At 41.1% G+C, this 22,619-nt stretch overlaps 1 protein-coding gene across 1 annotated transcript in view; it reads left to right on the top strand.

The window, feature by feature from the left end:
- LOC8039626 (MAM and LDL-receptor class A domain-containing protein 2) overlaps nucleotides 1-22,619 on the top strand; it is a 297,389-nt gene that overhangs the window by 238,285 nt on the left and 36,485 nt on the right. Inside the window, exons 49-54 of the mRNA XM_040210496.1 lie at nucleotides 924-1,180; nucleotides 5,517-5,607; nucleotides 9,792-9,905; nucleotides 12,850-13,100; nucleotides 14,629-14,857; nucleotides 18,337-18,459. Coding sequence (XP_040066430.1) covers nucleotides 924-1,180; nucleotides 5,517-5,607; nucleotides 9,792-9,905; nucleotides 12,850-13,100; nucleotides 14,629-14,857; nucleotides 18,337-18,459 — 1,065 coding nt within the window. The remainder of the gene's footprint in view (nucleotides 1-923; nucleotides 1,181-5,516; nucleotides 5,608-9,791; nucleotides 9,906-12,849; nucleotides 13,101-14,628; nucleotides 14,858-18,336; nucleotides 18,460-22,619) is intronic.

The raw sequence follows: 22,619 nt of genomic DNA, 5'->3' as shown, positions 1-22,619 counted from the left end.
TAGCGTGTCTTGCAGCGCGCACGCATCGCACCAGCGTACTAAGGAGAAAGCATTGGTCCAACGCGAGCCGTGGCATAAATTTTGAATACAAATTTTGCCTGTATTTATAAAAGACTGCAATATTCTCGTGGTATATTTTTTTTTCCGACTCAAGATTTCGCAAGGATGCTTCGGTATTGCAAGAAATATTTACGGGGTCTCTTCTGTAGGTTTATATTTTTGCAAACTCTTTTGTTTATTATCACTTTTTACAGGTGTAAGGAAATGAGAACCAAATTAGCGGGAGCAGTCAATAGAAGTTTAACGTCAGCGACTTCGGCGGCATTCTTTTTAAAACGGGCATACTATTATTCGTTCGGATGCCAGTTTTTGTTATGAAGTTCTACAAATAAAATGTCATTTGCGTTCATAAACAAAGAACAAAATAATTGTTCCATTAATATGAGGAATTGCAGTCCTTTTTAATGTCTCGCTGACTTTAAGGACATGTACATGTAGTTGCCTCAATTGATTGTATTCACACAGTAATTCAGGGTGAATTTGTACCTAAAATAACCATACGCAGTAGTTTGTGCTGTCATCTATCAGTCATACTGTTACTGTGCGCGGTGCTCCTACATCCAACTAAATAACTAGTTTCCTGTTTGACGAAATCACTCCTGCCTCGCAATTGATTCCCCCGAATGTACGTGGCACGTAACTGAAAAGAGAAATACACGCAGCCTTTTTAGTTGGACCAGCCAGCACTTCATTTTTAACGGAATATTTGCAGTGGAACGAATGAGAATGAACTGTGCAATCACGCTACAAACGTTGTTTTTGCTGCTGCAATCACAACGCCCCAAGTGTGAACTTGATGAGGCGCACATTGCGTTTTATAAGCTATTAGTGACAATAATCTTGCGTCTGGTGCCTACTTCCAGGCCCGTACATGTTCATCGCCAACCATCGGAACACAGAGGGCAGGGGTCACTTGGTGTCCAAGCGCCTACCTGCTTCGGGGGGCTTCGGCCATTGCTTCTCTTTCTGGTACAGCATGAGGCACCCCAACAGTGGAACGCTCAACCTCCTCACTCGTTCTGAGGACAACTCCACCGAACTGCTCTGGAGTCGGTCTGGACCTCAGGGAAGAAGTTGGCTCAGGGGATACGCGGATGCGTTTTCTACCACCTACACCAAAGTGAGTGTGAATTGCTTTCTTTTTATTTTAGGTTAAAAAGATAATTGCTATTTATGTACTAATAGAATTACTTGAGTCAATAAAATTTTGTATAATGAGTCGCACTTTTTCAGTAAAATTCACATTTCGACTCGGTGTATTATAAATAAAAAAATAATTGTTGGCATAAAAGGGTGCTGGAAAAATATACGTAGAAAAAAATCCTTGATAATGTTTCCAGCACCACTAAAACAAAATAACAGCTGGCGAAAGTATTTTGTCTTAATATAAACCAAATTTTAACATATAAATATAATCCCCTATTTTTAAGTAGAGTTTTCAGAAAAATGACTGCAAAATTACGAGTGTACAGAACACACTTCGTTTTTGCAGACAATCTTGACCGCACTCAAAAAATACCTAATGATTCCGACAAAGTAACTGAAAATTTTATTTAAAGTGTTTATTTAGTGAGGGCTAACTGCCTTCAAATGTAACATATGTGGTCATATAGGTGTTTGTGACCGTTAGGCTTGGATTCCTATCAAAACTACCATAGACATTAAGTACAAAACGAGCGTGATGGTAAATAATATCAGCCACGAGGAAGGCAACACAGAGAATGAGAGGGACAACAATGACTTCCGTCAAACGCTGAGGTCGGTTTCTTAGGACGAGACACATGAGCTCACGTGAACAAATTAGGTATTAAACGATCGTGTTCGTTTCAACAATGAGTTATATCTTTAAAAGGCGCGAACTGAAACCGGACGTAAAAGAAGACACACGTACGGCAAGGACAAGCGCCAACTTCCAACTGATTTAATCTAACACCGGACATCGTCAAACTGTTGATCGATATCACCACTAGACAACCCCAAGCAACAATAAAAAGGTTCCTATTTCTTATCATACGGAGCCATTGTGAAACAAAACTGCTTTGTTCAGCAAATAAAAGGATGGCATGCCTACGCAATTGTCAGCCGCTCTTTCTATAGAGAAAGCTTCGATTATTTTTCTTCCCATCCTATCATTCCCTTTCTGCAGAAACTTGTGGGCTCTAACATTGGTTCACACCCATAACGTGTGCAGTTCTCTGCAAGATACCTACATTAATTAATGCGTATGTCAAGCTTGTCTTCCGGCACCGTTTTGTTAAAACATGGGCCGGTCTGACCGATGTAAACATGGTCGCAAGTGAAAGGAATCTTATATATCATAATTAGGTTGAGAGCTGGACTAGCTGGTAGTTGTTAAACATTATGAGATAAGAGAGTTCAGAGGAGGTACAAAAGGTAGAGACAAACCGGACGGGACAGAGCGCTGACTCGCTACTAGCTATGTTTACTGATAGAGAATAAATATAACTCACATTGTTCCACACGTTCACACGCACATCTACCCATGATATTTGCGCTTTACTGCACACGCTGGGCCTTCATTGTCAGATTCAGGAATTCTAGCTCCTTACTAGACAAAACCTCTCACGCTGAGCTCAGGCAGATTTTCCGCCGTTGTGGATGCAGAATGCCTGAGGAACCTCACACGTCACTTTTTTTGTGCCTTCCTAAAATCGGGGTGGTGTTGAAAGGCCGTTCTCACAGGCACACCTTACAGTTAACTGAAAGAAGCCCTCCCACTGTGGCTCCGAGAGAGTACCTGTGCTCACGGAGCCCATTATTCAGGCAGCGTCCGGTTTCCCCAAAGTCGGTACGGCCATACGAGAGAGGAATGTTGTACACAACGCCCATGGCACAGAGCACTAACGGCTCGCCGTGCTTGTTTCCACACGTGTTTTTTTATTTGCTATGCCTGCATTAGCTCAGCGTCATTAGCTGCATTAGCTCAGCGTCAGTGGCTTTGTCTGGCAAGGAGCTAGAGTTCCTAAAACTGACAATCAAGGTCCAGCGCGTGCAGTTAAGCGTATATATCATCGGTAGAAGATGTGCGTGGTGTTTCTTCTTCTATATCCGTAAAAACACATAGTTATGAGTCAGCGCATTGTCCTCTCTGGATTTTCTCTTCTTTTTGTACCTTTTTTGCGCTGTTTTATCTTATCATGTTTTTCATACACCATCTTAGTCACGCATTTGGTGTATCTTGCTACATGATTTTTTTAGCACGAAACAGATTTTTGTATTGACATCGCGGAGCATATCTCCGAAATTTTGCACGGCGCTTAGAACACCATTTTACAGCGTGCATAGTAGCCATTTTGTTTTTCATTTGTTGGTCATTTTGTGTAAATATGGAACCTGTATGGAAGCATGGAAGACATTTTTCGTCCTCTTTCAGTTGCCGCCTTTTTAACATTTGAATCGTTATGTAGCAACAAGCGCCAACCAAAGTTTTATTAGTAAACAGTATCAATTATGAGGAAGGTGACACAAAGAAGGGGACGGAGAAGAATAAAGCAGTCATTGTTGCCTGTTCTCATATATTTGTTACCTTCCCCATGAATGATATTGTAGATAGAAACCCATGACGAAAAAGTCGTTGTCCTACGCCTTCTCTGTCACCTTCCCAGTGGTTGATAATACAATTAATTATTTAGGTGGATGCAGGGTTTCATGTAAAAATACGCACAGCTGGGCGCTGCTTGTGCGAACAAGGAATCTTCAGGTTTTTCTCTTTCACTTTAAGGGTTAAGCCGCGGCCATAAAAAATGTCAGCGTTGCGTAAAGTCCTCAGTCGGGGCAGACATTTAAGGGGTACATTTTGGTACCTTTCTAACTATCTGGATAAAGGGAAAAAAGCATCGATGATGTCTGCACTTAAAGGGTGTCACGCAGTGCATATAATTTGTTTCAAGTGCGCATGCGGTTGAGTACAATGGGTGTTTGGCGAGAATCAATCCAAACACCCCTGGAGGCTGCGTACCTACATTCCGGAAAATAATTGATGATATTCTATCCCACATTAAACGTTATTTTATATAAAGTGGGAAATCAGTAGAGAAAGCAGTAAGAGAGGGTGATGAGGATAAAGAAGGAGGGTTCAGAGGAGGACGAGAAAGCACTGAGAATATCGGAGCATAAGAAATAGAAAAGCAACTGCACAATAAATAAATATGGAGAACTATAGTAATCTTGTTTTAGAAACGGGTAGAACTACAATTAATGTAATATCATGTACAATGTATTTTCCAATAAACAAATACTTCTAATTTTATCGCCAAGAATCAAGCCCCAAATGCTTCCCAAGCAGGTAGATTTCTTGGTGGTGCGAAAATCGTGGAAACCTGAAATATTTATACTTTCAAAACTGTATATATAATGTACATATATGACATATTATAACACTGGTAATTAAAACCAGAGCTTTTATTATATATATTAAGCATTTGCGTGGCTAACATTTGTTTAAACATTCAAGTCAAATACTACTATCAGTAAAACCGTGCAATTCCGCTCTTTCTTTTGACAAACATTTTTATTTGATTAATGGAACTTTAAGAAACCCAAGGTGTTGCTCGTAAGATTAATTTCCGTTAAATAATCTCGCAAGGATTAATTCCCCTCCATGCAACAAGATGAGTTAAGCATTGAGCGCCCACGTGTTTTGTACAGATTGAATATTGAAGAGCAACAGAACATGTGCGGTAAGTATAATTGTTACGATGGCAAAACTAGTGATTGGTCAGGAGGGATTATTTCCGCAGCTTTTGATATTCTTCTTTTTTGATTAAACATGCGGTATATCTTGGTGCTTCGTTTCTTTATAGGCGTCTACCCTTTTAGTTTTTGAATATTAACCTTAAAACTTTGGGTTGAAGGAACAGAAGAATGATTGGCCTTTCCTGTAACCTATCATCTGTTTTTTTACCTTCACTAGAAGATAGGCTTGAACGGAGGTTAAACATCTGTATGCACTTTCGCGCTTAATTAACTCTGGGCGGCTTTGAACCAGTTTGATTTAGTACCTGCAGATGATTTGCAGCAGGTGTGCATAGGCGCTGCCATAACCGACCTACAATTTTTGTTTTCTTTTATTCCGCTTATTTAACTTCATTATTACCATAGCAGGACAGGTGATTGACATTTTTGAGTCTACTGTGTCCTACTACCCAGAAAATCTTTGGGAAGGACTCTTTAAGCCTAATTCCGAGTCTTGTGATCTAGGTCAAACAATAGAAGGTCAGCAAACGCGCTTGTGACCTGGCACGTATGTAACGCATCAATATGCGCTAGTCTTTGCACACACTACGGTTTACTTTGCAGCGCTTGCAAGACGCCACGTTAGAAGGGCCAAGTAAACGTATATTCTACAGCTCTATGTTTGGCGTGTCATGACGTGCGGCGTCATGGGTTTTCAAAAACACATGTTTGCTAAAATCTATGATTTTGCTCTTTTGTAGTTTGTATTGGAGGCTGTTCTACCTGGATCCTCGCCAGCTGTCATTGCAATCGACCACATCGACGTAAGAGGGGGAGAATGCAAGAGTAAAAGTATGTCTGACCTCTAACAATTCTTTATGCGCAAATTGCTATGTTGTGGTCGACTATAGAGAAATGTTTGATTCTACCTGTTGTAAACATATTCATATTAGTAGCAAACTGGCACACCAATTTTTGAGCACAACGTGCCTTTTTTTCAGCCTTCCGCTGTGGCTAAATTTTGAGCTTAAAATTGTTTGTGAAAAATGAAAGGTAGTTTAGTTTTTTCAGAAAAGCATGTTGTTAATTGCTGAAAATTGTGGAAAATAAAATAACAATATAGGAGCGGAGCTGAAGCGGCATGTTGCGCATAAGAGATATATTAGGTATGGATATTTATAAATCAAGGGACTCCGATTTCTATTTTGGCCAAAACGCGAAAATCTTCTATCTAAACATTAAATAGCTTGTCCAAAATGCGCGGCTTTTTAGCTGAGAATAGATTATTTCGACATTGCTTGCAGTCTATTTACATTTTAATTCTGAATGAGTATACAAGTAACCTAATATCTGCCATTACCGAAGTTTACATATATTATCAAACATATGAAATTTAATTGCTTTTAAACTATCAATATGATCTATGAGGAAGGTAATTGGCGCAACTACTACTTGAGCAGACCAATAAGATATTTTAATTGCGGTAGTGTCTTAAGAATAGGGTGAGGCAAATGGAACGTTGTGAGATGAATATAATTATTCCTACCGTATCTTCATGTTCGTCGTTGATAGAAGAACAGGTGCTGATTAAATTCTCAGAAGAGTTAGTCTATAGTTCAGTACTCTTCTTACCAAGCATACGAAACCTGTTGACAAGCAAGAACTGCGAAGCTCGCGGGCTACGCGACATTTGCTTCAGTGTAGCGCACACGTCTTGGGTGGAAAGATCTCTCAACGGGGCTAAGCCGCCGTGATTATGTAAGATATATGTTAGGCAGCGATGTCATGAAAATCAACGTTCGACATTCGTGCTTCTTTTAATTGGAAAATGATGAAAGTGCTTAAGGTTAAAGCGCACTAGACGAGGACAAAACGAGAGGCATACGAAGAGACAAGCACTAGCGCTGGCTTACAACTCCTTTGTATTCTTCTTCTACCTCTACTTCCTCTTCACGACATTAGATTCAATACGAGATCGATTATAAATGAAAACAAGGAAACACCGTATTTTTTCTCACAAGCCACAGCGATCATCGCGCTAAATATTCTACTTATTCTTCAGATATCATCAGGGATAGGCTACTGGCACAATTACCTTGTAGGCGCTCGATAATATCTGCCTCTATTATTTCTCTGGTGAGCTGGTTTCTACTCCCCTAGCGATGACGGTACATTTCTCTAAATCTGCTGAGCACCCGCAATACTTGCTTTGGATGCCGACATGTCCAGAAACGAATTTGTTCGTGTTAATTGTGATCTTTTGTTCGATAGTCAAAGCACCACCCAGTTTCTCAGATATGTTTCTTACCACACGAGAGTGGAATACCATCCCCTCCAGGGTGTTGAAGGCACCCAGCATATTTCTAGAAATGCACCGTCATAGATACGAGTAGAAACCAGGTCACCATAGATATAATTGAGGTCGAGATGTTCGCGCGCCCAGAATATAACTGTGTCAGCAGCCCATCCCTTACGCTATCTGAAGAAGAAAGAGAATATAGCGCGATGATTGGAGTGGCTTGTGAGAAGAATTTTGTTTCCTTTTATTTATTTATAACTAATCTGGTATTTAATCTAGTGTCGTAAAGAAGAAGTACAAGTAGAGGAACGCAAATGAGCTTTAAGTCAGTGCTTGTGTTTCTCTCTTCGTGAGTCTCTCGATTTGTCCTGGTCTAGTGCGCTGTAGCCTGTAGATGAATCACCAACTCGCCCAAGCTTCCGTCTCAATGAAGAAAATCTATGTGCATATACCAAGCAGATTTAAAAATACCTTCTATTTAGATTTCTGCAATACATATTTTTGGTAATATGCCATCGTCTGTAAACACAGCTACCAGTGCTTAGAAGTGAACAAGTCGAATTTCAGGTTCGACTTCTACCAGTTCATATGGGTTTTTGTTTATGAATGAAACAGTAGTAAAACACTTGAAGCAACTATATGATATTCGATTCACAAATATTCGGTCAAAACCACTATTCGATTTGAATGTGCTTGAAATTCAAAATCCACTTGAAATTCGCGCATTCACTAGAATGAGCTTGAAATTCAAAACCAACAAGCAAAGCCAACAAACCGGCCTTTAAATCTTGCCAGAGAGGGGCTCAAACCTGGGTCGTGGCAGTGGCAGTCGGACACAACTGAGCTCAATTTCACGCATCTGAATGTCACTGAGTCGAATGGCACACAGTTGCGACGCACAGCTTCTCTGCATGGGCTGGGCTCCAGGTCAAACGTACCGACGAGAGTTATGAGACGAGATACCCTGTGACCGCTTGCCTCACTGATGTTCCACATCGCGCTCGTGCGGAGCGCTCGTTGGCTTGATCTCGCCCTAAATAACATATGGTGAAAAAAAATAAAATATCCCAAATCACACAATGAGTGGGATTTCTGCTTGTGTGCCGCGCGCCTGCTGACAATCATATTAGTACAATTCGTTTGCAGAAGAAAAATGATGACAGGCAAAGTGGCTCACGGCGTACATTTAAAATCCGGTTTGGAGTAAATGGTAACACGACATTCACATATGTTGGCCATTTTCTAAAGGCACGCTCATTGTTTTCTACTAGTCGCGATAGCACATGACGTCACGTCACGTGACACAGTAGGACATCGCAGCGTAACGCGTCATGACGTCACGCGATGTGGTCGTATGAATTCAGGCACCTCGTGGTGTCACATGGTAGAGTGTCAGGCCACGCAACGTCATGCGATGCGATCTCCTGACGCGACGTCATGTAATTACGTCCTCCTTTTCGTGTGCGCTATCAGACGTCCTTCTATAGGCAATACGCGGGCCCTCGAGGCAAATAAACGGGAAGGAATGGAGGCTTGCGCCCTACAGCATTTTAGGTTTCAAGATGTCAGTGCGATGATGCATTAGTTTTTTCTGCTTTAATAATCTTTTTTTTTGTAAAATCTAGTTACGTGTGGCTACAACTTTACTAATCAAAAGTGCATTTGAACGTGAGGGAGTTTGTGAAATAGTCTGTACAGGGGGTTTATTCAAAATATGTTGGCGTCTCGAAAAAATAATTTAAACGGGAAATTAGTACGATCTTATGCAATGCTCTGCTCCCTGGAAACTGTGATAAAATTATAAAAAAACGTTCTGGTGAAGGGTTTTATAGCTTCCATTGAGGGCCGACATAAAATGCGCGGTTAAGACTATTAAACGCGATTCCTAGGCACCTGCCGACAAGCCGAGACAATGAAATCGCTGCGAAGCACATATAGCTCAGGCTGAGTTCGTTGGCTAACACGTCTATAGAATAATCATACCAGCGAATTTTCGCAGTTTTATCATGCCACTAGTACTTAGGAGGACAATAATGGCCTGAGTCACGCCTCGGTCGGTGCTACTTTAAGATTATTTTTATTTTATAGCAAAAGTTGTGATGTCCATGAGCAAATGAACGATATTTCATCATGCTAAAATAAATATTAGAATATAAACACAAAGGGAGGATTCCTTTGGGGGAGTCTTTTCCTTGCTTTTCTTTATAAAGATCATTGTGAGTTGTAATACATATACAAGATTTTGACATATAAAAATAAACAAGAGGCTAAGACGCGTGGTAATATTTCCGTACATGTAAGAGCACCAAAAAGATATTCTACCCTGTTAGTTTTCGCATTTCATCTATAATCTGGAAGGGTCTGCTCCATCTGAACAACACAGACATGCCACGGTATACGCGTACATTCACAAAGAGGTTAGTTTACAAACCGGGTACATGCTGTAGCATATGTTAGCATTGTCACCAAAACGAGTTACTTATAATAAAATGCGGTGAATGCGCATTAATTATACCGTTATTAATACATTTTACCTTTTCAATTTCTATTTCTTTTGAGAGGTACCGGTATATTGATTTCTTTCTTGGACGCAATTTGTCACGTGTCCGAAAAAAAAAGTGCTGTATTGGGCATGATGTTCCTCTTGTAGTCTCTTTCGTCATCCCAACATTTGTAAATATGATATCTTGCATAAATTCTGAAGCTTGTATAACCTTTGTTCTTCTCTCCAAACTAGCGGTATGTGACTTTGAATACGACTTCTGTGACTGGAAACTGCACGACTGGGAGCTCAGCAGCGGACGCTCTATTCCGGAACCTAGTATAGACCACACCACTCAAACACGTTCAGGTATGTTATTATATTTATGGAGTGGAGGCGGAAAGAGGTTATATGCTTGAATACTTCTGGTCAATCCCGAAGCTTCAAACACGAAAACATTGCGGCACAAACGCCGCCATTATTTCCCCAATGGTTCACTTTTGGTGGACGGCAATTTACACTACTCATTCTATGCATTATTGAGAAGGAGAGCAATAAACAACGCCAGGAACTATAATGCGTTTCCAGTAATAGCTGTTTTCTGCGAGGTTTAGGCTTCTGGAGGCCACATGACACCACCAGAAATGAAGGCGGGGAAGGCTTCACGTTTGGATGGACACTCCCCCAACGATCACCAAAAACAAACAAAACTATAAGAGACGCTACTGGACAAAAAGGACAGCTGATTGGACGCCAACGGATATTTCGGTCACCCCTGGGGGCGTTTCCCACCGACAGCGACCCCTACTTCCGTCTTCACAGGGGATTTTCTCGTTTAGCTGGCTACATCCAGGAGGTGTCGCCTCCTCTTCTTTCTCCTTACGTGATCGGCGCCATTGAGCCTGAGAGGTCTCCGTTGTAGTTCAAAATTTTAGATAGTACGGAAACCCTGGTAATGTCACTGACAAGGCAAAGCGGAAGTGCGTCTCTTTCGAAATGCCCCGCCTCCAGCACGGGCTCGCTCGCTCCCCCCGTGCGTAGGCTGGGCTCCTCCCCGCCGTTCTACTGCCATCAGGGAGTCTAGCCTCAGGTATTTAAGGCGGATTACGCGGTAGTATGCAATGTTGTTAGTTAGAAACGCGGATGTTGAAATAGAATAAAACTTTGATGCCATCATGGCTTGAGTGAGATGTTCTAAAATTTTCTCTGTAAAGTGCATTTTCAGGATCACTTCGCTAAGTTCCAGAGTTCGTTTCTACGTATGATGTAGACACTTTGGTTATCTTACACCTGGCTAAACCACGTGCATGTATAATAAACACGCGTCTTAATGCAGGATGCTTCGCATCGGAATTTCATCTTTTAAAATTCGGGAGGTACAGTTGCAAGGGAAAAGAGTAGCACAAGTGACTGACGACCGGAGCGGCCAAATCGCGACACGCGGCGCTATTGTTCCTGTGCGCCCCGATTGCGAGAGTGCCAGTCACGTTCCATGTCTTAACGGGCGGGTGGCCGGCAGAAAGCAGCCCATCCTAAAGACCGCATTTCGAAAGCTATCTTATGCCTTAATTTTCTGCCCCCCCCCCCCCCCCCCCCCCCACCCCCTTCCCGCGTTGACACATGCAACGTGGCTGGCACTCTCGCTAAAGGCGCGCTCGGGAATGATAGCGCCGCGTGTCGCGATTTTGCCGCTCCGGTCATCGGTGACTTGTGCTAATCTTTTTCCGTTCCAGCTAAACAAATCTGCCGGTTCATTGCTAGCTGGTAATAAAAGAGCAATCGGTTTTTTCCGATATATTTTTTTATTTATTCAAGTTTTAAAGTTATATTTAAAAGACACAAGTATGAATAAAAATGAAGATCCTTAATCAATTTAAATATATGAAACTTTTTTTTTTTCACAAACCAGATAACAAAGTACACAGGATAGTGCCGAAGTATGATATACAAAAAGACGCGTCGCTGAAGTCACGCACCAGCGATGGCGCTGGTATTGGAAGGAGCATGCACAGACGCTCCACTTCACACGAATCTGGTTTCTGAGCATGCGCAGTGACCACGCTTCGTGCTGAAACTGCGAGTTTGCCCACACCTTATGAGGCCTTGTTTGGAGACCGCGCGTTAGCCTATAAGAGCTCGCTCGCCCTTTTACGATTTGCCATAATTCTCGTTGCTTACATGATCATCTACATGCGCAGCAACTTCGCCTACATCCTAGCTTGGACCCGTTTTTTGCGCATATCTGTATTGAGGAGCTTCGGAACTGAATTGCGATGCAAAACAATATCATTTCAATTCGACGTACAAAAAAAAATTCTGCAGTCATTTTTCAAACAAAGTTTGGCACGTATTTTTTAATTTTTTTTTTTTGAACTGGTTGCAGTGGAAAGAAAAGCGCAATGTATGCTTAGATAGGTATAATACTTAAAATCAACATTTGACGACATTTCTGCGCTCGGTTTATTTCAATATAGTTCACCGAGTTCAACAAAATACATGTGTCGTTTCCAGTGCTTTCAGATAGGGCAGATGTTACTAGCAACCCTTTGTTTCCTAGAAAGTATTATTGGAGCAGAGTGATTTTTAAAATGGTGAAATGCAATATTCAAATTCGGGAAAAAATAGAGCGTTCATTCCGATATTCAAGAAACATAATTGGGTTTTACATTTCGGAAAATATCGGGTTTTAACGCAAAAAAAGACCCTACGTTTTATTTTTCTCCATCAACCTTCGTTTTAATCATATTTATTAAAAAAAAAAACGTCGTACATGCCTGTAGGATCGCCTACTCATCACGTTATTCGAATGCCTGCCTAAATATATAAACTTATGTGCGCTTGCTTGTCCGGTATACAACCCGTTTCCAGTATGATTACCGTTAACTGTTCCCCTCTCAGATCACTTTTACTGATTTCTCAAAAGGCTTTTAAGCAACAATTCGATTTACATAAACGAGAATAGTTTTCACTCGTGCCAAATGAATAGCAAGGTGATTGGAAACACTGCGTTTTCCTTCTCTCAACCCTTCAACTGGTGATATATAATTTTTGTTTCGGCTGCCCTTATCAAGCACAAGTACATAAATTGTTGCGACCATGACTCTTTCTTCCCTACTTAGCGACAAGCCGTACATGCTTTCAAGTTATTATTTCGTACCCCTCATAGCATAAACTAAAGTATTGAGATAAAGGCGGCACGTTCTATCATTGCAGACATTTCTTCACCGACTAGAGTCTTATTTTACAAATGTAGCGACGGAGAGCTCCTATGTGTAGGTAAAGGACCTACATTCAAGCTTTGTGTATGCCCCAGGCTCCTACGTACGGCTGTTGAGGTCTAACGGTCACCTCGTGAGCCCGGATATGGTCGTCCACCCACCTAGCGGGAGCTGCCTCAAGTTCTGGTACTACCTGTCCGGCACAGACGCGGAGCAGCTGAATGTGAGCCGCGTGACTGACTCCACGCGCGAGGAGCCAATATGGAGCGTGCTCGCTTCTCAAGTTCCCCAGAAAACATGGCTTCAAGGATCAGCCAACCTGTTGGGACACACGGGACACCTCGCGGTGAGCCGATTCTCTCTCGTACAGATCTTGAATGTATGGACAGTTGGTAGTGGCCAAACCCATTGTGTAGGGTTCAGCTAATATTTATTTAGTGGACATCGGGATATATTTATGTTAATAAAACACAACATTTGTGGTAGCGCTAGAAGCTCTGTTTGTCACAAAAAGGAAGACTCGACGACACGTACTAGCGAATGTACCATTAATCCCGTGAACAAAAAGAATGGAAAAGTGCGGAAATTGCAACTCAAGGGTGGCATGTTAGAAAAATATGTATGATTATTCTGAACATTGAAAAATATGCTATATCACAAAATACATAATGAATTGAGAAGCTCAGTGCAAAAGTAGCCGAAAGCAATCTGTCTCCGCAAGTAATATTCTGAAACTTTCACCGAAGGTGAATTTTAGCGGTGAATTTTACATTCTGAATTTTGAAGTGTAGCTCCGTTTGTGTGGATCAATAGAACAGCTTCAATACATTTAGGAGCATCTACAGGCGCAGATGACCAAGTGTAACGAGAGTCGTACTTCTTCCATCGCCCTATGTGTGTAGCAACCACTCCGTCAAAGGCAAATGACGGCGACAGAACGTGTGCTTTTGCCGCTTGAGAGCCGACGACAGGAGCATGACTCTTCTTCTGCTATGACGTCGGCGCCTGCACACGTCATTAGAAACGTGACGGGTGCTCGTCATCTCATCTTTCGCGGAAATAAAGACACGCCTCGAAATTTATCGTGCTCATTTGATTACAGCTTCGTCGGAAGTTGGAGCTTCTCACAGCTTGTTACACTGAGAAACAATTTTTACGACTTAGTTTTTAAGAATCATCTTAATTCATTACATCTTAGATTTTACGAAACACGGAAGTGCAGGCAAGGACAAATGCGAAAGAAAGGTACTTGAATTAGTTAAGGTGTGTTCGAGTTTGATTTGTTCGTCACCTAGCACACTCTGGCTACTTGAAAAAAAAAAATCGTTTCTATGAGTACTGAGGTAAATATTACCTGGTCAGAAATAATTTTTTTATTGGGTTAGGCAAAGCTAAGTTTCGTGAGCCATATTAAAGAAAACAGCAATATATTTAGAATTACCATCGTTGCTCGCCTAAAGAAAAACTTTCTAACTGTGTCGGTAGCCTTCAAACTAAATTCGTGGATGAATGAACAAGCTGTCAATATTTCCAAACCCCACATCAGTAACGCCACTGTCAATTTGGTCTATGTAGGCTCAACCCAACTTATTATGTTTATTTATTGAAGCTTCTCCCTAACAAAAAATCAGCTACAATTTTCCTTGAACAATACACTAAGGTTTTTAACATTAAGCCTTCGAGACGTCAGAAAACATAGCTTATTAAGAGTTCCCTCAACGTAGAAAAATCGGCCAATTCGTCAATAAATCTTATTTGCCTAAATGTATAGTTTTCATGGTTTATTCAATAAATGCAGCAATTTAGAGCTTTTGCGTTTTTGAGCTCTTTTCCATCGCTGCCATACTCACATACGTGTTTTTGTGTTGCTAAAGGCGGCATTCACGGGAACCACATCGGGCGATCCCGGCACAGCAGTTGCAGTGGACGACATCCACACTGACATGAAACCTTGCGTCCCTGCCGGAAACTGCAATTTTGAGGAAGACTTCTGCAACTGGAGGAACATCGGGCCTGAGAACCACATGCGGTGGTACCGCAACAGCGGCGACACCCTGACTCGCGGTGGCCCCTCCAGTGATCACACTCTCAAGACAGCCGAAGGTGAGTGCATTAGTTTTTTTGGGTTATTCGACTGACATTTACTCTTAGGTATTTTTCAGCCGAAATGTCCGTTTCAAAAATTTTGTTTTCAAGAAGCCACTCTATTTTGAAATTTTGACCAGTTACAGTGCAGGTTTGGACATCTACGCTTTAGGCACTTTAATTATTCAGACCACTAGCTAAAGTTTCCATCAATATAACAAGCCCATTCTTTGAGAGGGTCAGCGGACGGTGCTAAGCACTGTTTGGTTCGCCGCAATAACATTTTCGGGAGAGAATGAAGCAAAATGGTGATTTCTTTTTCGCCTAATCAAAGTAAACCTATCGAGGGGGAACGCCACAGAGCGCCTCAAACGCAATGTCGAATGGGTCCTCTCTATTCTTAGAGACTGTACGCAATGATTTTTATTAATATAGTAATTGATATTTTTATATGTGACAAAAGGATTGATTATGATTTTTCATCGAGAAAACCCAATACAATGCTTTTGTTTATTGCTCTTGTTGGTATTGTTATCTCCCGCAAACTGTTTTAAACGTTCCTAAAAACTAAAGATATATTTCATTAGTATATAGCCTTCTGTAGTATGAATTGGCATGTCTTAAAATTATGTAAATCACAAAAAGAAAGTAGACGTAAGAGTCAACAGTCACATCCGTGTAGCTGGAAAACTCCCACGTACTACGTAACGTGGCTTTAATTGACGTGACTTTTGAATTATTGTTTGAGAATATTGCCGCGCCAGCAGCTGGCCATGTAGGCAGCGCGGCCGTGGCCTAGCCGTTATCGTGCATGCTTCTCACGCGAACAGTCGGGGTTCGATTCCTGGGAGCGACGCGCCTTTTTTTTTTTTTTTGCAATTTAGTGTTTTGGTACATTCGAGAACTCTGTTGCTTGTTCGAGGTACCAATGTTCTAGTCGCCGTACCTTCTAGGTCGATTGTTCCAGAAGCCAGCGCGTCTGCATGAGGGCCTCTGCGCGGCAATTCGCAGTCAGTCTCGCCCCAGCGTTCGACTCTGCTGTTACGCCAACTTCGACGCACGCGACGCTCTGCTGTTATCTTCCGTTTCCTTTTTATTTAGAGCGCAAGTTCGCCCCATTAAACGTTTTAGTTTGTTCAGTTATTTCTTGTTTGTCACATCGTTATTCGTGAAAATATTTCATGGTGCACAGCATTTTGATGTAATATTCTGTATTTTGGCATGATATTAGTTGAAAGTCGTCCCATAGTTTTTTACTTTTCATTTTGTGCTTGCTTTAAATTCGAACACATATCTGAAAGAAATTCAAAAGTTGCGCTGACGCGGTTCGTGCATTTTAGTTAATACGACCATGGGGAAATTATATAGACGGCTAGCTTTTCGATGATTTTAGTCAAGAACTAAAAGTTTTAATTAGCTTTTTATTTAGAAAAATAACTATAATGTTATATTACAAACTTCTGCACGAGGGGTAACTTCGGTGCATTTCCGCGCTTCCCAGGTGCGTCAAGTCGCTCGAAAATTGACTCCTTTATTTGTTTTAAATGAGAATAAATATCAATTTAAACCACATCTTTATTTTCGCTACCTAAAAGTTAAATAGAAAACAGTTAATAGTTCGACCTTTTGCGACAATTATCGTCCAAAGTCCTCCTGGTTGTATAACTTACCTGCTCGTACCTCATCCGTGTACCACTTACGAATTTCTTTAATGAATCTGTTCGTACTAAAATTAAAAACACCCCTCATATTGAACGTTATATAAAATCACACACAATGAATGAAATATTTGAAAACAGTATACAATGACACAGGAGTGGTGAGATTTAACTTAAGGTCAGATAACATTAATTAATTCTTACCGTGGAAACAGGACAAGTCTTGGTCGATGCTTTTATAAAGGTCCCCATTGTGTTTTAATTTCAATATATTCTCTCTTTTTCAATAAAGTTGTTTGCAATCGCCGACCTTTGGTCTGAACCTTCAGCTCTTCTGCTGTCACCTGCACCTCTGAGTGCAAAAAAAAATTACATATTTTTTATGATTACTTTATGTAGGACGTAGAATTATTTCAATGCAAGTTAAGTATTCGGTAATACAACAGGCAAGTTATAATCAGGAGTAACTAAATCTAATATGAATTTTTATTTTGTTGAACAATATAATGTTTAAAATACATATATTAAAATCTACACAGTGCAGAAACGTTCAAGCTAGTATTGTTTATGTATAAACCGTGTGGAAGTAAGCACGTACCAGATTCTGTCATATCAGTTTTATAATGCACTTCTTTTAATTCGATACGCGAAATGTGCTCCTTTCGCAAATGGGTACAGCAATGTTAAGGCAAACAGCTCAAGACACCGGAACAAGTAATAAAATGTACTTGTTTTCCTTGAGAGATGCATTATAAACGTGATTGTATTAGTAGTAGCTCTTGATTATTAAAAAATAGTGGCATATGTGAATGTAAATCACATATGCACTAAAAGCCTAAGAGCTTAAGCATCACCTTCTTTTATGCATTCATGATCCGTTAAAATGTGTAGTAGGTTTCGCCTTTGCATGTTCTAGAATCTGTCGATTCTGAATTTGTCGATAATCTGTCGAAGAATCTGTCGATAATTCACAAAAGAATTAGTTATTTTTACCTAAAACTGTACCTTGGAGCCTTGCCGACAACGTACCATGCAAAGCGTCTATTCTTTTTACCATTGACTTCGTGTTGTCCAAAGCATTATGTTAACGATTCCTTTAATTTTTGTCATAAACAAATACTGCCATAAAAATATTAAATGACCCCGCGTTATAAAAAGTTGCAGAAATAACTCGCAAAACTACAGCGACCAACGTAAAATGGGAATTGGTTGCTATCCGCACTACACCTGAACGTGTTGTCAGCTGTTGTGCATGTTCCTTTATGTTATTAACTGTTTTATTTTGAAAGCCATCTTCTGGAGCACAAACTGAATACACTATATACAGATAATACTTGGTTCGTATAGGTGAGGAACTTCAGTCGCAATAGGTGGTAGTTTATAGATCCCTTTGGTTTATAAAACTTTAAGATTACTGGAACACTTATCTGAAAGAATATATATTTGTAGAATTAGATGACACCGGTAAATTTCGTTAACAGATGTGATCTGATTAAGGTTTACAATGAGAGGACCTGCATCTACAGAAAGCGCTCTTTCCTTCAGGATTTTTTCTTTCTCTAACTCACCTTTTCTCGAGCGTTCGTTCAGTTTAAGTTAAAATAGTAGGGGTTTTAGCGAGCAGCTTGGTCTGTTACTGTTAACATACAAGATTTTACAAAGATGACTTCAAATAAAGTGTAATTATTCATTGCTTTGCGGGGTGCTTCGCTAATCTGTAAAAAAAATGAACCAACTCACCTATATCGCGACTGTGATTTTATAAGAGGATTTCTTTAACTCCACCCTGAAGGTTCTAAAGATAGTAATAAACAAGTTTATATTGTTTCTAAACTGCAGGCATCTACTTGGTTCTGGACGCTCAAGATCTGTCCGAGGTTCGAGAGGGTGCCCTAGAGAGCGAACTCCTAAGCTACGGACCGGACGTCTGCTTCCGTATGTTCTACCGAATTGCCAGTGGGAGTGAGTATACGCCTAAGTAAATCTTTACTTTTCGAGAATACTTGCAAAATTTAATTTTAACAGAAATCTCCAAAAAGCTGCTTCCTAAATGGCCCGTTAAAGAACTGCATTTGACCTTTTTACGCAAAATGCGATTAATATATTCAAATCAAAGCGCACTCATTATATACTTCAAGGCCAGAAAGCATGATGCCAGTGAGCTGTTCCTCATCGTCAATGTCATCTTAATCATCATTGCTAGTCTTGAAGCACATAATGTGAACGCCGTTTTCCGCTAATATGTGACCGCTTGAGCCCCGTTGAGTGCGCTTCGTTTTTACCGGACTTTTACAGAAAGTGGAGGTTTGGAGAAAATAACAAATATAATATATTCCTTGAGCTTTGGATATTTACTTTTTGATGAACCAAAGCACGACTGTTTTAACCGTAAATCACAGCAAGGACACCTATGCCATAACAAGCAGGACCCACAGGACACTACAAAATAATATTGGGATGAACTGCCGGCAGCTGAAAACACTTCGATGGACATGATACTCCTCATATTCTTTTTAAGGTCACATGGAAGCTGAATTGCACTGAAATACGATTCTTTTTTAGGAATCAAGGTGGAACTAGGGTGCTCACTTTTTACCCATTGGCGTTTGCTATTTTAAAAATAGTTATTTAAAAAAGAGTAAGGTTTTTTGCACATAGGCTTTGGACCCATGACCTAGAAACAAAATTGCTTATTCTCGGGGGATGCTATTACGTCGTTTTGGGGGATTGGGCAGGAATAACTAGACGGGTTCAAGGTTGCCTACAAGGAATACTCGATGGTCAAGTTCCGCCTATCTGAAGATCTCGTTCGACTCTTTTATCCGTGATTTGAGATTCTTAGTTGTGTGGTCAATTCAGAAACATAAGTGCATTGTGAACCTGCATTATGTCGGGAGCTGCGTCCTGTTGCTCCTTATGAAGTATCTTTGTTCGCGCGTTTTCCTATATTTATATCGATTCAAATTTTATCGCACATATTACACAATATCCGGCGGATAGCCCTAAAGTAAAAAGCTATTGCCTGACTACATATTTGCCCACTACAAATTAAAATAAACTACATTGTAACAGTATATCGCATATAGAAAAATAAAATAAATAGGCTAATAAAAACTGCATTCACCCTCCGCAGTTTTAGCGGGGCGCCGACATTTTATTCATTACATGTGTTTTTTTCGCATTAACGCACGTAGCAAATGCCGCCACGGTGCTTTCAACTAACCTTTGTTACTTCAATGGAACCTCCACCGAGCGCTCATTAAGGAAAACTGTTATGTTTTACCTTTTACCGTCATGATGACTGTAACATGTAATAAAGTCCACCACGCAAAACTATTAATAAACCTAGCGCCAACATTATTCTGTGATGGGCATGCTGTTATGTCTTTCCGCGGCGGATGATACCAGTCAAAAACAGTGAGAAAGGGGAAACTGTGACTGCTAGAAATGGTGGCGCTGATAAATTAATTCTAGTAAACAAAACGCACGAACAAAATCAGTGAATGAATGTTGACACTTAAATTCATCAGCATACACCCTGTATGCAACATATTTTACCACCAATATAAGAAATAGTAAGTTCATGCAAAAGTTACAGCCGAGGAAACTTGTGAACCAAGACGACGCCATCGACTAACACGTAGATAAATATTGTTTGGTTTCTTACTGATTTATATTTATTTTAAAATTTTGACTCAGTTGTATTTTTCTTGTTTTTGAACAAGAAAACGTTACTGCGGGATTCCCGAAACAAAAAACAACATAAATTCCAGGTATAATTGAACCTCAAGCACGCGGTTTTCTGAATAAACGAAAAGTAAGACAAAGAACAATAAAATAATCTTAGGGCATACGCTTTAAATACTTCTTCAGTAATCTCCAAACGCTCTCATTGATTTTTTCCTATTGACACGTGCAGAAATAATTTCAAAACAAATTAGCTCTAAAAATAACTATATATATTTCCGCAACATTGTTTACAACTCTGAGAAAAAATTAGGCTCATATAATTAATCATTGTGAATCTCGTGATTAAATAACAAATTACTGCTCGTACCAAAAAAACCGAAATACGGAGACTATATGGAGCCTTTGGGGCTTCAGTAGTTTCTGTCGACGCCATGATTATAGGACCGCTTTTTGCGGATGGAAAACGCCGACGCTTTTTCAAAAAGCAATGCGGCTTCCCCATAAAAGAAAAAAAAATAGTTCGTATATTTTTTTGACGGGAGACTTTTTTTTATATGTCCCAACCCTTTTTTTCCTTAAAGAGAAATCAGAACGCAAGAATGAAAACAAAACGGTCAAACCAGGAGGTATTGATCCCTTTCACCGCACTTGTGAAAGCGACAATCCCAGCAATCAACGCATCCGCGCTGTATGAAAAAAAGGCTCGAGGTACACCCAAGCACTTCTTATGAGTTGTGAACTCGAAAGCACGCCACTCCGCTCTTTGCTCCCTTCTTTAATCTGCGGCGTACAACGCGCTGACCTTGGGCATGAAACGGTGGAGCCGCTGCCTTGCGGACACGCAGCACCATCGGGTGAGCGATCGTTCAAACTGTCGTTTGCCTTGCGGCGCGAGGAAGTAACAGACAACAACGTAGTTCCCAGCGGAACGAAACCCTCGGTTTATTCCATGCGCCGTATATATCGCCACGCGCCGTACAACCGATAAGAGGAAGCGAACGCGGTGGATTATTGGTCACACAATAGTGTGATAACACGGTCAAGATGACGCCTCACAAACTGACGCGCAGCGGCCAATAGAAGCCTTGTCAACGCGCGCCAGTCAATGGGAGCGAAGTGTAAACGGTGTCGGTGTCTAGCTTCGCGCGTGGTTTTATTAAGGTGCCGTTTTGCATGGTCTCAAAGCTGATGACGTCGGCTCGCTGCATGAGACAGCTAATGTTTTCGCATTAAAAATGTCCTAGGTCCGTGTCACAAAAAAACCTAGAAAGCAACTGAAAATAAACTGTGATGATGACAGCTTGGGCGAGTTGGTAAAGCATCATACCGGGTGATTCAAGGAGATGGCAGGCTCTTTAAATCGACCGGAAAATTCGGTTTCTTAACCTATCGCGCTACGAGTTTGGGCAGCGTTGCCCAGAGATAATGCATTTTTTTGTGAAATTTGCAAAGAGCGAACTTACCTGGGGAAAAAGTAAAGAAAGAAAAAGGCTTAGCTCCTACGGAAACGCAGCGACGCCACCGGTCTGCAAACAACATGGCTCCGTTTCCCACGGGAGACAAGAGATGGCACAGCAAACGGCGCCATCGAACGAGCATACGGCGCAGAGAGCAAGTTTCTTAGCAGGCGATCTTTTCGACTCAAAAGCGGCGCGCGTACCGCAGGCGGCGACAGTCGCAGAAACAAAAGCAGGCGCGGTAACAACAAGGAACTGCAGTTCCTTGCCTGCTAAAGGGCCGGCTCTCGGCGTCGTCTACTCGTTCGTTGGAAGCAGTTGGCGTCGCGACCGCTTGCGCCATCTCTTGTCTCCCGTGCGAAACGGCGCTCTGTTGTTTGAAGACCGGTGGCGTCGCTGCGTTTCCATAGGAGCTAAGCCTTTTTTTCTTTACCTTTTTCTCAGGTAAATTCGCTCTTTGCAAGTTTACAACAAAAATGCACGATCAATGGGCAACGCTGCACAAAGTCGTAGCGCGATAGGTTAGGAAACCGAATTTTCCGGTCGATTTAAAAAGCCTGCCATCTCCTTGAATCACCCGGTAGTAACAACATCGCGAAACAACAACACACACACTGGACACGCACACACATAGGACACACAGCACTCACTTGCGTTCTGCGCGACGAACAAGAATACGAAGCCAAACTGCTTCGTATTCTTTGTGTTCGCGAGAGGTGCAACAATATTTTCCGTACCTTCCTGGCGTCTCATTCCTGTATTTGGCAAAAAATATTGTTGTGTGTTTGATAGCGTCAAAGATGGGGCACTCGCAAGTGCAACTTTAAGCCGTGCAATCCTTTGTTCCTCAATTACCTCTCAAGGAACTACACCGCACAAAAGAAAAAAAAAATACACCATTGAAATTTTGTTTCCTGCACAAACAATGTAGTTTACTCTATTCCTTTTTCATGCGGCAAGCCATATATCAGGATA

This window comes from Ixodes scapularis, unplaced genomic scaffold (assembly GCF_016920785.2).
Source record: "Ixodes scapularis isolate PalLabHiFi unplaced genomic scaffold, ASM1692078v2 PGA_scaffold6__148_contigs__length_123643588, whole genome shotgun sequence".
Taxonomy (NCBI): Eukaryota; Metazoa; Arthropoda; class Arachnida; order Ixodida; family Ixodidae; genus Ixodes; species Ixodes scapularis.
Note: the sequence above shows the minus strand (reverse complement) of the source record. Positions and strands in the feature narration are given on the sequence as shown.